At 32.1% G+C, this 13416-nt stretch overlaps 1 protein-coding gene across 1 annotated transcript; it reads right to left on the bottom strand.

The window, feature by feature from the left end:
• Nucleotides 1-12036: 12036 nt before the first annotated feature.
• On the bottom strand, nucleotides 12037-12917 carry LOC145099051 (uncharacterized). Its single transcript, XM_079036635.1, has 4 exons — nucleotides 12787-12917; nucleotides 12545-12695; nucleotides 12195-12465; nucleotides 12037-12107 (listed from the first exon to the last, which is right to left on the bottom strand). Exons 1-4 carry the CDS (start codon nucleotides 12915-12917, stop codon nucleotides 12037-12039), a joined length of 624 nt encoding a protein of 207 aa, XP_078892761.1.
• Between the last annotated feature and the right edge of the window lie 499 nt (nucleotides 12918-13416).

The following is a 13416-nucleotide window of genomic DNA, read 5'->3' as shown; positions in this document are numbered from 1 at the left end:
GTCTGGATCCGAAAAGGCTTGAATGAAAAATCCAGATTTCGGAGGATATCACAATCCCAACGAAACTGTTCCCTTGAGATAACAAAAAATATTCTTCACAACAGTTAAATGTGATTCTATTAGATTTGCTTGATACCTTGCACAATTGCACATAGAAAACATGATATCAGGTCTACTGGTAGTTAAATAAAGTAGAGAACCTATCATGCTTCGAAACAAGGTAAGATCAACAGCAGGTGAATCTAACGAAGGTGTTAACTTCGTAACCTACTGTCATTGGTACTCTTAGCTTCGTGCTATTAATCATTACAAACTTTTCAAGAAAATTCTTCGTGTATTTTTCTTGGTTAATGAAAATTCCTTCTCTGCTTTGACGTATATTTAACCCAAGAAAACTGTTGATTTTACCCATCATGCTCATTTCGAATTTACTCTTCATCAAATTCTCAAATTCACTAGACAAAGGTGGGTCAGTAGAGCCAAAAATAATATCGTCAACATAAATTTGAACAAGCATTAGATGATCCCCAACTTTCTTACGAAATAATGTGGGATCAACTGATCGTTGTTTAAATTTTGACTGTTTTAAGAAATTGGTAAGAGTTGCATACCATGCTCTTGGTGCTTGTTTCAATCCATACACAACCTTATCTAAAATGTAAACATGATTAGGATATTCTTCATTAACGAAACCTGGTGGTTGTTCAACATATACAGTTTCTTGGAGCTCTCCATTCAAGAATGCACATTTGACATCCATTTGATAAACATCAAAGTCTTTGTGTGCTACATAGGCTAAAAATATTCGAACAGCCTCGAGTCTGGCGACAGGGGCAAAGGTTTCTTCATAGTCGATACCCTCTTGTTGCGAATAACCTTTAACTACAAGCCTAGCTTTGTTTCAAATAATATTGCCCTCTTTGTCGGTTTTATTTTTGAAAATCCATTTTAGCCCGATAATCCAAACATCATTAGGTTTTGGAACAAGACTCCAAACCTTGTTTCGTTCGAATTCAACAAGTTCAGATTGCATAGCAACAACCCAATCAGAGTGTTCCATAGCAACCTTAACTGTTTTTGGCTCTATTTTTGAAATAAAAACATTAAACATGCAAAATTCTTGATTCGTATTAAGTACCTCATTTTTCGCACGAATTTGAGCTCTAGTTAAAACTCCATCTTGTGGATTTCCTATAATTTGCTCTTTTGGATGATTCTTCGTTCATTTCTCAAGTGGTGGATATGCTGGATCAAATTCCAATGGTGCATCTTCGTACATTTCTTCATTTTCAGTACCTGCCACAGAAATATTATCACGAAATTCATGAAATTCATCATTTTGATCAATATTAATTGCATCTGTATCGTCATGCTCCCCCTCAACATGATTATCATTTTGATGCTCCCCCTCAAATTCATGATTCATACTACTCTTCTCCCCCTCGAAAGGATGTTCCCCCTCAACATTTAGAGGAAAAGACATATGCTCCCCTTCCCTACGAACATCTAGCATACTTTCGCCATTTTCAGTAGTATCTGAATTCAGTGTTGAATCATTAGTATGTTTTGATAATTCGGGTGTATGATTATCATCAGCATCAATTAACCTGTCTGGAACACCAAAAATTAGATCATAATCAAAATTAATTGAATTATCAGTTTTAGTTTGATTGTTTGATTCAACAAGAATTGGTTTTTGTTCAAACTTTCTTTCTACTTGTTTAACATAGTAATCATCAAAGGTAAGATTAAACGTTTCTTCAACTTTGTGAGTTCGTTTGTTCAACACTCGATATGCAACAGAAGTATGCGAATATCCCAAAAATATGTCGTCATCAGCTTTAGCTTGAAACTTTGAAAGATTGTCTTTAAGATTCATGATGAAACATCTGCAACCAAAAACATGGAAAAATTTGACATTAGGTTTCCGATTATTTATTATTTCGTAAGGAGTGATATTAAATCTTTTATGAATAAAAGAGTGATTCTGAGTAAAATATGTTGTTGAAATGGCTTCAGCCCACAGATACTGAGGAAGATTCGCATATGTCAACATTGTTCTTGCTGCCTCACATAATGATCTGTTTCTTCTTTCAACAACACCATTTTGTTGTGGTGTATATGGTGATGAGAAATTATGCGAAATTCCTTTTTCAGTTAAGAACAAATCCAACATCTTATTCTTAAACTCAGAACCATTATCACTCTTTATTCAACGAACATTCTTTTTCAGACTCATCTCTATCTTTTTGATAAAATCAATCATTGTTTGACCTACTTCAAATTTTAACCTGAGAAAAAATACCTATGTGAAACGTGAAAAATCATCAACTATAACCAAAATGTACCGCTTTTTGTTAATTGTTTCAACAGTCGAAGGTCCACAAAGGTCAATATGAAGAAGTTCAAATGGTTCAACAATTTTTGAGTCTATCACGATAGGATGTCCTTTGCGATGTTGTTTGCCTTGTTCGCAAGCTGCACAAAGAGTATTATTATCAAATTTTAACACGGGAAGACCACGAACTAAATCTTCTGTAACCAGCTTGTTTAGATTTCGAAAGTTTAAATGTGATAAACGTCTATGCCATAACCAACTGACATCACTTGAAGCTTTCGAAAGTAGACAAACATATGGTTTGCCCACTATTGGTTTAATATCCAGTGTGAACATATCGCCATATCATTTCGATTTTAGCAATACTTCATTCATCTCGAATTTTGAGATTATACTCTCTTCTTCGTTAAACACCACTTGATTTCCAATGCCCACAACTAATTGTGAAACACTAATAAAGTTATGTTGAAGACCTTCCACATATGCAACGCGATTTACTGTGACTTACCCATTCGTTACTTTGCCATATCGTTTCACTTGACATTTTTGATTATTACCAAACTTCACTACTCCAGCATTTTCAAGACTTCGAAAATCTCTTAAGTTCTCCTTTCTTCCAGTCATGTGACATGAGCAACCACTATCAATATACCACTTCGTACCATATTGCTCGTCATATAGTACCTGCATTTAATTAAAAAATTTAGGTACCCAAGGCTTTTTGGGTCCTTGGTTATTAGTTTGAAACAAGGAGTGAATTTTAGAACTAAAAGCCCAAGTTCCAATTTTTGCAGTTATACTATCAATTAAATCAACATCATTATCTAAAGATATTGAAATATAATATTTCGATAGTTTTGGATTTTCATTAGATTGCACCTCAGGCTTCTTAATTCTTGTTAATTTGTTGATTGGTTTCCATCTCTGTATCGGAATATCTGAATCTTGAGAAGATAAACTTCTAGTGATTGACTTATTCAAATACTTTTCATAAGCTGTTTTGATCTGAACTTAAGAAAACCTCCCAAATTGATACCTTTTGCCTTGTCCTTCAAGCCAATTATTGATAGAATGGATTTCTAATTTTTCATTTGAACACGAAACTTTTGTTGGTTTTGTAATTGAAGGATTTGGAAAATTTGGCTTTTGTGGAGTAAATGTAACTTTTGATTTGAAAGTTTTGTTTGGAACTTGTTTACTATTCGTTGATTTTCGAACATTGTTAAGTTTTTGATCATTCACAACCTGTTGTGATTTCTCATCCTTTCGAATGTTATCAAATTTTCGAATATGTGCAACCTGTTGGTTTATTGGAAATTTGTCTATTACACTCATTGGATGATTAATAGATGTCTCTTTTTGTTTTTCTGTGACAATTGGTTTTTGATAACTCTTAGTTTTTGAAGAATTTGAGAATTTAGACTTTAAACCACTGACTGTCTCATACGAAACTTTGGATTTAGTCAGAGCGGGTTTTTCGTTACACACCACTTGCCAAAAATTACTTTTCGTACCTTTCTTTTTGAAACTTTGTGTTCTTTTGAAAAGTTATTAACAAGCACTTTGAATTCGTTTGAATTAAGTTTCACAGTTGGAGTTGAATAAACAACTTCTTTTGTAACAACATCTTTTTCTTTTTCTGCTTTAACAACCTATTTTTGTTTTGAGTTTTGTTTTTGAAAAACATACGAATTCTTAGTGAGATTGTTTTCAACTGTGTTTTGATTTGAAAAGAAACCTTCATCAGTTGAACGCTTATTGTCTTCTTCGACCAATTTGTTGAATTCATGCTTGATGTTTTCAACATTCCCAATTGTGACAAATACTTGATTTGGAAAAACTACATCATCTGTGCATGTAAAATTCGGTACACGATAGCGTGAGTTTCCAAATAGCGAGAACCTTTTTCATTCATCACCTTGTCAAAATTTTCAGTTTCTCCATAAACTTGTTCAATAACAACTCTTGGAATTGAGGTTTTGGTTGAAACTTTCTTTTCTATTTTACAAACATTCGAAGCATTGATTTCGTCCTCCTCATCATCACTACTATCTGTCTGACTGTCTCAAACTTCCACATCATCAAAGTCAAAAAAATTCGAAGTAGAGGGTTTTCCAATGTCATCCTCAACCATCGAATCATTAACAATTTCTTTACCTTTGGCCTTAGATGTGATGTTAATGATGGACAACTGAGAACAATCAATACTTTCTTCTTCTTCAATTTCACTGATTTCGCTAAGATTATCTGAATTCTCATCGACATCAGCAAAATTGAGTTGTGAATCAAGTTTTGAATGTTCAGTTCTTTTCAAAATTTTCACTTGTTCATCTTTTGTCAAACTTTCATTAACAATATTAACCAATTCATCAGCATTTAAAAACTCATCTATCTTAACAACGCCATATGCAAACCTATCGTCTGGTACTTTGTTAAAATCAGCTATTGTGTTTTCACAATCATATGACATGACATCAACTTTTTCTCTTTCGAATGCAAGAAAAGGCAATAGTTTACGATGTTGTTCTTTGCTAATTTCAGAAGAATAATGTAATGCTGTTAATTTTGCATACAACCGTTTTGCAGAATTACAATAGATGTTACGTTGAGCCAACAACATTCTTACATCTTTATCTTGATTCTCTCTATCATGATTGACATTTCCTAATTGCAACTCTAGATAGTCTACCTTGCAACGTTTCGTGTCTAGCAACTTTTGAGTCTCTAGCAATTGATTATTAAGTTTTTTTTGCCTCATTACTAGCAGACACAACAATAGCATCAAAGTAAGCAACAATATCATCAAAAGCAATTATTTCATAATCATATGCATGTAAAGGAATATTGAAAGATTCAAGTATAGAGCGTACCTTTGTTGTCATTGGAGATTTGTCACTTGACTTCGAAACGAAGCAATGTCCAGATATCTCTTCTTCTTCTCCATCCTCGAATTCTGCAAACATGGCACCATAAGTAGGATGTCTCATTTCCTCATCATCAGACTCACATGACCAAATCTGATAAGTACCACTTTCTTCATCTTCATTCTATCCTCTTGCCACAAGAGACAATCCCTTGGCCTTCTCACGAACTTCCTCCAGTTTTTCAGCATAGTATGCTTCATCCTTTACTCTATTCTTTTTTTCCTCCTTCTTTCGAAGCATACAATCAATTGTAAAGTGATTTGCACCATTGCAGTAATGACAATCTACTCCAGTATCTCCTTTCAATTTCTTTTCTGCCTTAAACTCTTTCACCTTGTCATCATTCTTCTCAAGCTTTTCAAATTTCTTTTTCTCTTCTACACCAGACTTTGTAAGATTTCCTTTCATCTCACTCTGTCTTCCCTTAGAATTAAAAGGCTTTTTGAAAAACTTCTTAACTCGATTATTCAAATAAAAAGCTATAGCTTCATCATCCGAATTCAAGAGGAAACCTTCTTCATCTGAATTCTCCTTTTCATTAAATTCCACCTCAGACACTTTCGAAACTAGAGCTAGTGGTCCTCCTAAACTCTGTTTCGCTTCTTCCATTATCTCAGACACTTCACTTTCGTGTGTCTTCAGCTGATTGTAAACATCATTCAAAGAAGAAGTATCAAAGCTCTGTTGATTTTTGATCATCATACTAACACTCCTCCATTCCTTCCTAAGTCCCATAACAAAAGTAATATTATACTCCATTAGTGACCTTCTGATTCCATAGCGATTACATCTGTAGATCAACTCATTCAGACGATCATAGTAAACTTCAATTGTTTCAGTTTCCTTATGTTTGAACTCTTTCAGCTCAACCAAACATTGTTTAACAGAATTGATCTTAGTCTTGTCGCTTCCTTGATACTTTTCCGTGAGAGTATTCAAGATATCCTTAGCAGTTTTACAACCACGAATGTAGTTATAAACAACAGGTGGCAAAGCACCTCTCAATTCTCTCATACAACGCTTTTCGTGTTTCTCCAGTCTTGTTTGTTGATCTTCAACAGTAGAAGTAGTTCCAGATGAACCAATATTTTTATCATTCGATGGAGGTTGAACTGTTCCTTTGACGCAATTCCACAACTCTTCATCCAGACCATTCAAGTAGTCTTCCATACGATCAGCTCACTGATCGTAGTATTCTGGAATCATCATTGAAATTTTGGTTGATGATCCGAGCAAATAAGAATACGAAGTCATTGTGTTCATTTGATGAACACACGAGAAAAAATTCAGAAATCACAGAAAACTTGATGAATTTGAGATTTGATCAAACGAATTGATCAGAAACTTATAATCGATCACTCGATTATACAATTTGAATGCAGAATATAATCAAATCTGTAGATCATACATGATTTTCAGAACCAAAAGCGTCGAAACTTTTGAGACAAAAAAAAGACTCAAAATCAGATGATTCAGAAAGAAAATCAAATCAATGCAGTTTGATTCCTGCTCTGATACAAATTGTTGAAGCATTGTATACGAGAAATCGATTAAGAACAAGATTAATCAATGTAATGAACTCAGAAAGTAAATAAGACTTTGAAGTTTCTATTACTCTCAGTAAGCTTGATTACAAAACATAGACTACGAAATCTGGAAAATTCGTTAGTCTAAACCAAAGCTCAGTCCCTATTTATAGGAAACAATAAAGTACAAAAAATACAAAGTCTGGAACCTTTACGCTTTGTACAAAAGTGACTTAGTAAATACATTACATACAAAATAGACTAAACACAATTCGACTTTTTACAAGAATTCGACCCTTACATCCACGATCGGTGTTAAAGATGCTGGAGGAAGTGGAACAAAGTTCCCTTCTATTTGTTTTTATAGTTTTGGGTTAAAGCATCATCTGTTGGTTCAAATGATGCAGATGCCAAGATGACGATCACTAAAGACAAAAACCGGTGGAAGATCGATTTCTCCGGCGAAAAACCAATGGCACTGTTGCTTAACACCATCAAATTTTCGGCACACATGAAAAACCTCTCAACATATTTTTGATAACAAAACAATAGTTGTTCGTGACTTCTTCCCAGTTAGTTACAGCATCTCTGACTTGTACACTGCAAATATTTCATTGTTCTTTTAGGATCCTTTCTCCATTGTCGACAATGATCCCAATGTTGGTGGACGTATGACTAACGGCATTCAACGATGGCCACCGTAACAATGGATTGATAATCTCTTTTCCAGGTAATGAGTATTAAAGATTCGATCATTTTCATTTCTATTTAAGCTTTCACCCAAAACCCAAATCAAAATTTGATTTTCTTTACCGTACATTTGATTTCATAAGGACCTAATATCTAATGTTTTAGGTTTTGACTGCATTTTTTCGATTGGTGGTTCTGTAGCTAACCCATGTGATTTATTGGAGGGTAAACCCAGGCATGTTCAATATTTAGGATTTTTACCCGAATTAAATGATTTTTAATCATGTTCATTACTTCTGTTATGTTGTATTATACCACAACAGTCACGTACACAACATCCTCCCTTTTAAATTGTTGCCTAGGTGATCTTCTACTTATGTATTCTGGCTTGATATTGGTATTCCTCCTATGCATCTAATCTAATGTTAGATTAGGAGATTTGTGGGTTCCTATAAATCCCTGTTTTGTGCCATGGAATGCTATATCTGTTTTTGATGATTGATGAGTTAGATGTGTTAGTTATGAATGATATAAATGTAAAATTTGAGATAATGTTTAATGTCGATATGCAAGGGTTTGGAAAAGTTATACCTAGTTCTTCATGTTCTTCTGTTGCGAAGTTTTACAATTCCATTTGATTAATTTTCATCATGGAACTAATGAAATAGATATGTGTGAATTGTTGGATTAGTGTCTAAGTCCATAACTATTTTGGTATGTACTTGACCCGATGGTGCATGGTCCTTTTGGGTTGCCTTCACCAAAGCAACTTGATAGGATGAATTATGGAGAGAAAGGATTAAATATGATTTATTAATATATTATGGGAATAATATATTAAAGGAGAAATCATATTGTTTAATTAATATTAGTCAATAATTAATTGGTAGTTAGTGTTGTGACTAAAAGAGATTAATTAAACTTAAGGGACTGGAATTGTAATTATAAGATAATTGCAATTTGGGCCATGGATTGCCTTGTATTAAGGGGTGGACGAATTATATGGGGAAACCCATAAGGAAATCGTCCAAGGCCTTAATTAAAGGAGTCTATGGGTTGCTTAGGGCTTAAGCATCCAAATTAGGGTTTCCTTGTTAGATAACCCTAATAGCCTAACTATATATACATCCCTTATGACCCAAAAACGTGGCTAAGACTTCTTCTAGGGTTTCACACGTTTTAGGGCAGCCTCCATCCTCTCTCCTCTTCATCATGGTGTTTGTGAACCATTAGAGGAGTGACAATTGTGACTCTAAGCTTTCTAAAGTCAATACAAGGAGATTTGGGATTGTTATTGCTACATAACAATCAAGGTAACATCTTAAACCTATTCTCATGTTAATATGATTACTTAATGTTAGAATTAGGGTTTACACTCTTGGATAACTTGCATGTACAATAGAGAAACCTAGATCCAAGCATTAGGGTTTGTATGAGCACATAGGATGTTCTTAGGACCAAAACCCATCATGAATGACTAAATGATAACATGAAAAGCTCTCGATCATTGTCGTTCAAATCATATCATATCTATTAGATTTACTGTATTTCTTCATGATATTAGAGATTTCAAGTTCTAAATTATTACAATAGCCATTATGACTCAACTAATCATATTTGTTTACTTCATTTTTTTTCTAGATATGAATTATTAGGAACATGAAAAAAACTATTGGTTTGGGGTCTATGGTAAGCCTGCCATGACTATAAAGTTGTTTGTTACTATTTCACCCTACAAGAGATGGTTTTATATGTTAAAAAGTGTTAATTTTTTTTTTGTGAAATATAACCTCTTAAACATATGATCCATTTACCATGGTACCCTCATAATAAAAGTACTAGATTTAAAAAGAATGTTTGTGTTGGTTTCAACTGCAAGAAGACCATCTGTTGCTGCTATTGACGGGCTTGCATTAGGTGGAGGATTGGAGGTTGTTATTTTATGTTTAACTTTTTTTTCCTTTTTTTTAGTTTTTAGTTTTTTCTTAATGATTTTTGTAAAGTTTTTTAATTTTACTTTCAGGCTTCTTATGCTAGAGTCGCTGCTTCTACTGTAGTTGAGTGTTATTCATGGATTTGGAGGTATAATTGCAAGTTTGCAACATTTTTACTTTTTTTGCTAAATTTGAAACTAACACTATCATTTTGTTTGTTATAAACCTCTAATTACAACTACACATTTTTAATAAGTATTTATTTGAAGATTGAATGTTACATGGGAGCATTTGTAATGAAGATAAACCATCACATGACATGAAATACATTGCCATTTGGTGCATTTTCCATATTTTGGTGGTAACTGTAGTAAATAGCAACATACTTTGAATTTTCACGTTTTTTTTCTTCTGTTTTTTGCATTCTCTTTTGATTTTTTTTCTCCAAAAACCTAACTACGTTGCGATTAGGAATATTTTTCTATTTTTAGGACTAAAATCCCCTAAATAACAATGTACTTTGAATTTAGACTTATTTTTTCCTATTCTTTACATTACCATTTGGTGACTTTTCTATTTTTAGGTTATAAATGAAGTAAATAGCATTGTACTTTCAATTTGTAGGTTTTTCCTGTTTTTTTTTTGACATTTTTTCCCTATTTTTGTGATTTCTTTTGATTTTTTTTTCCCAAAACCCTACCTACATTGCTATTAGGTCCTTAAGGGTAACTTTAAATATGCAGTGGTCATAATTAAATTAATAATATGTTGAATTTGATTCGAGTAGAAATTGATTGGTGGTGCTTTCCATATTATTAAAGCTAGGTTTGAAATTCGTGTATTACACGCGTTAACTAATTAAAAAAATCTAAATATCAAAATGTAAACATTAAGTATTTTTAAAACAAAATTTTAGAATAAGAAAGGAAGAAACATATTTATTGCAATTTAGTATTATATTTATTACATTTAATACTTTACATATATAATTATAAATATTATGCGGCTTTTTATTTTTAAAATTTGAAAAAAAAAAGCCTAGAAATTAACATGCAGATATTATTTATTTCAAAAAAATACAACAAAATGAAAAGTGTCAAAGCTCATAAGAGATTGACATGTAGAAAAATAGATCTTTATTTATTAGAGTAAACTAGGTGTAAGACCCGTGTATTACACGGGTTTTATTAAAAAAAATAATATAAATTGTTAAAAATTACATGTTTTTTAGTAATAATTTTACATAAATACAAAAAATCTATAATGAATAAATTAACTATTTCAATAAATAAACAAATAAAATAAAAAGCTACATATTTATAAAAGATGATGAAAATAATGATGTAGACATTAAACATTAATTAATAATTTTTGGCACTTTGTAGATATTTGGTTGGTTTATCATTAGAAATAATTTTTGAACTTTGAAAAAATGATCATAAATTGATTTTTTTTTTTTGTCTTTTGTCATTGAGAAACACATCGAATCCAAACAAATAAGGGTGGTTAAAACTCAATTGAATATGCTAACCCCTAGATGTATACTTAAATAGAGACAACCAATAGAACATCATAGGTAAAAATCTTACCTTGGTAGCAAGTTCCAAATGGATACTTTTATTTTTAGAGTCTACAATAGGGTATGCAGCAAAATCATAGCACATCAAAGTCGGGAAATCAAATTCTAATGCAATTTAGAGCTAAAAGGGTATTATGGTAAAAAAAAAAATTTAAAAATACGCATTTGTAGGAATAGTTCATGTTTAACCAAAATATATATAAAAAGTAAAATGAAAGTACATTCATTAATCAACTTCATCTTTCAGTTACACATAAAATAAAATAAAAAGTCATAATAAGATTATGTTAAGAGTTCATTTGAAAACTAAAACTAAATTATGGCAATGTACTTAAAAAGTACAATGCTTAAATAAGAATAGTAGTTGAAATGAGTTATAGTTGTAAGATCAAAAAACAAAGTTTCAGAGGGCAATGAAGTTAGACAGAAGAAGTAACAACAAACAGCCAACAATGTTACTTAGGATAATCTTGCGAAAAAGGACCGAAATGTCCTTTATCCAAAATAAAGACGAAAATAACCTTTTCTTTTCTTTTTAACCCACCATTTGCACATATCACATTTTAGTAAAAGTAAAAACTTCATAATTTGCTAATAATATGATTATAATTAAGTAGTTTTGGACCAAGGGTTACATGTTGATTTTTTAGTTAGAATTAGTTTTCTGAGCAAGGGCAAAATAGTCACATTTGTTGCAACTTTTTTTTACAACACATAGTCACACAGCAAAAACATTGTACTTTCCTTTGTAAAAAAATTTAAAAATCATATTTTTATAAAGTACAATGCTATTTTTCTGCATAGTTTCTAAAGTTTTATTGTTAAATTTCATTTTTCTATAAAAGGACCAAAATGCACTTTCTCTATAATATGACACTGTCTACTATTCCAGAAAATGTAACACATATAACAGCACAGTTGAACAGAAACACGCATAACAATTATTTTTATTTTTAAGTATATTGTTATAATGGTTTCGAGTTTGAATCCCAAGGTTGAAAGGAAGGACTTAGGATGGAATAACTGCCAAGCAAATCAATTAAATTTATCTGAAACAGTGAAACTTTGGATCTGCTAGACATTTTCCTGTTAGAATATTGCTGATATTGATCGATCCTGATGTTGCACCATTCATAAAAATATTATTTTGTTGATTATTAAAGAGAGTAATGAATATGTGAAATAGTGTAGTAATTTATTTACCATTTCCTTTTGTTAAAGGATCATCAGAATCAGCTTTACAATATGAAATAATAAGATCCTGATCACTTGTGATGTATATATTGTTGGTGTTGCAATCTAGATGCCATAATAAATGATCTTCAAATGATGTCACAAGCTCCCCACGAAAATTCCAAACAACAACTGTTCTGTTTCTGAATGTCAAGAACAACTGATTCTCATATAGAAAGATGAATGTTGATGGTGTCATGAATTCTGTTCTACTCACTTCTATTAACTCAGAATTACGTACCTAAATAAATACATAAACAGTGGTCTCAAGATCTTTCAAAGGTTTTATTCACAAATAGGTAAAAAGAATAGATTCTTACATCAAGAATCTGAAGATTTTCATTCTCTTGTTTCACAAGAAGCTTTTCGTTAAACTGTTCGATGAAATCCACCTTTCTATTTCTATGAAGGAGATGATTGAAGGTTTTCAAAACAGTTCCATCTTCAACTCCAAAACAGTTCGATGAAACCCTAATTAACAGATCAACGATTAGAGTTTACATCTGATTGGATTTGCTCGAGAATAAGGAAATTAATGGAGACGAAAAACAATGATGATTACCATAAAAATGGGGGTTTAAAACAACATCCTTCAACCGAAAGATCAGCAATGCTCGGATCTACGCTCAGCCTCGTCGGAATCTCAAAAATTGAAGCTTTCAGAGTTGTAATCTCCTGGAAGAGATCAATCATGATCTGTTCTGGTTGTTGCTTAGCAACAATTATTTTACAAAAATTCGGCTTCTCCTTCTTAGTCCTCTGGTTATAGTGAGAAACGGGGGAGATAAAGAATAAAGAAGGAAGTAATATACTAATTTGTATTGATGATATATATCCGATTTAAGGAGATTTGGGTTATATCTTCTAGGAGATTACAACTCCACAGATTTAAAAGGAGAAAAAACAGGAGAAGATATAAGTAAAATGGAGGAATCTGTTTCCATTTTAAACGCAAAACTCGTTCCTAATAATCCTTAAACGTGAGTTGAATCGACCAATGGGTATTTTCAGAAATTCACTTAATAATTTGAGCGGGAAAACACGATTTAGGGGGCTGGGAGAGTGACACGTGGACATATTCTACTTATTTATTAGGATAGGGGATATTTTTTACATTGCCATTTGGTGACTTTTCTGTTTTTAGGTTATAAATGAAGTAAATAGCACTGTACTTTCAACTTATAGGTTTTTC

Source organism: Lactuca serriola, chromosome 4 (genome assembly GCF_051521515.1).
Source record: "Lactuca serriola cultivar US96UC23 chromosome 4, Lser_US96UC23_V15, whole genome shotgun sequence".
In the NCBI taxonomy this organism is placed as follows: Eukaryota; Viridiplantae; Streptophyta; class Magnoliopsida; order Asterales; family Asteraceae; genus Lactuca; species Lactuca serriola.
This window is presented reverse-complemented; position numbering and strand designations above follow the sequence as displayed.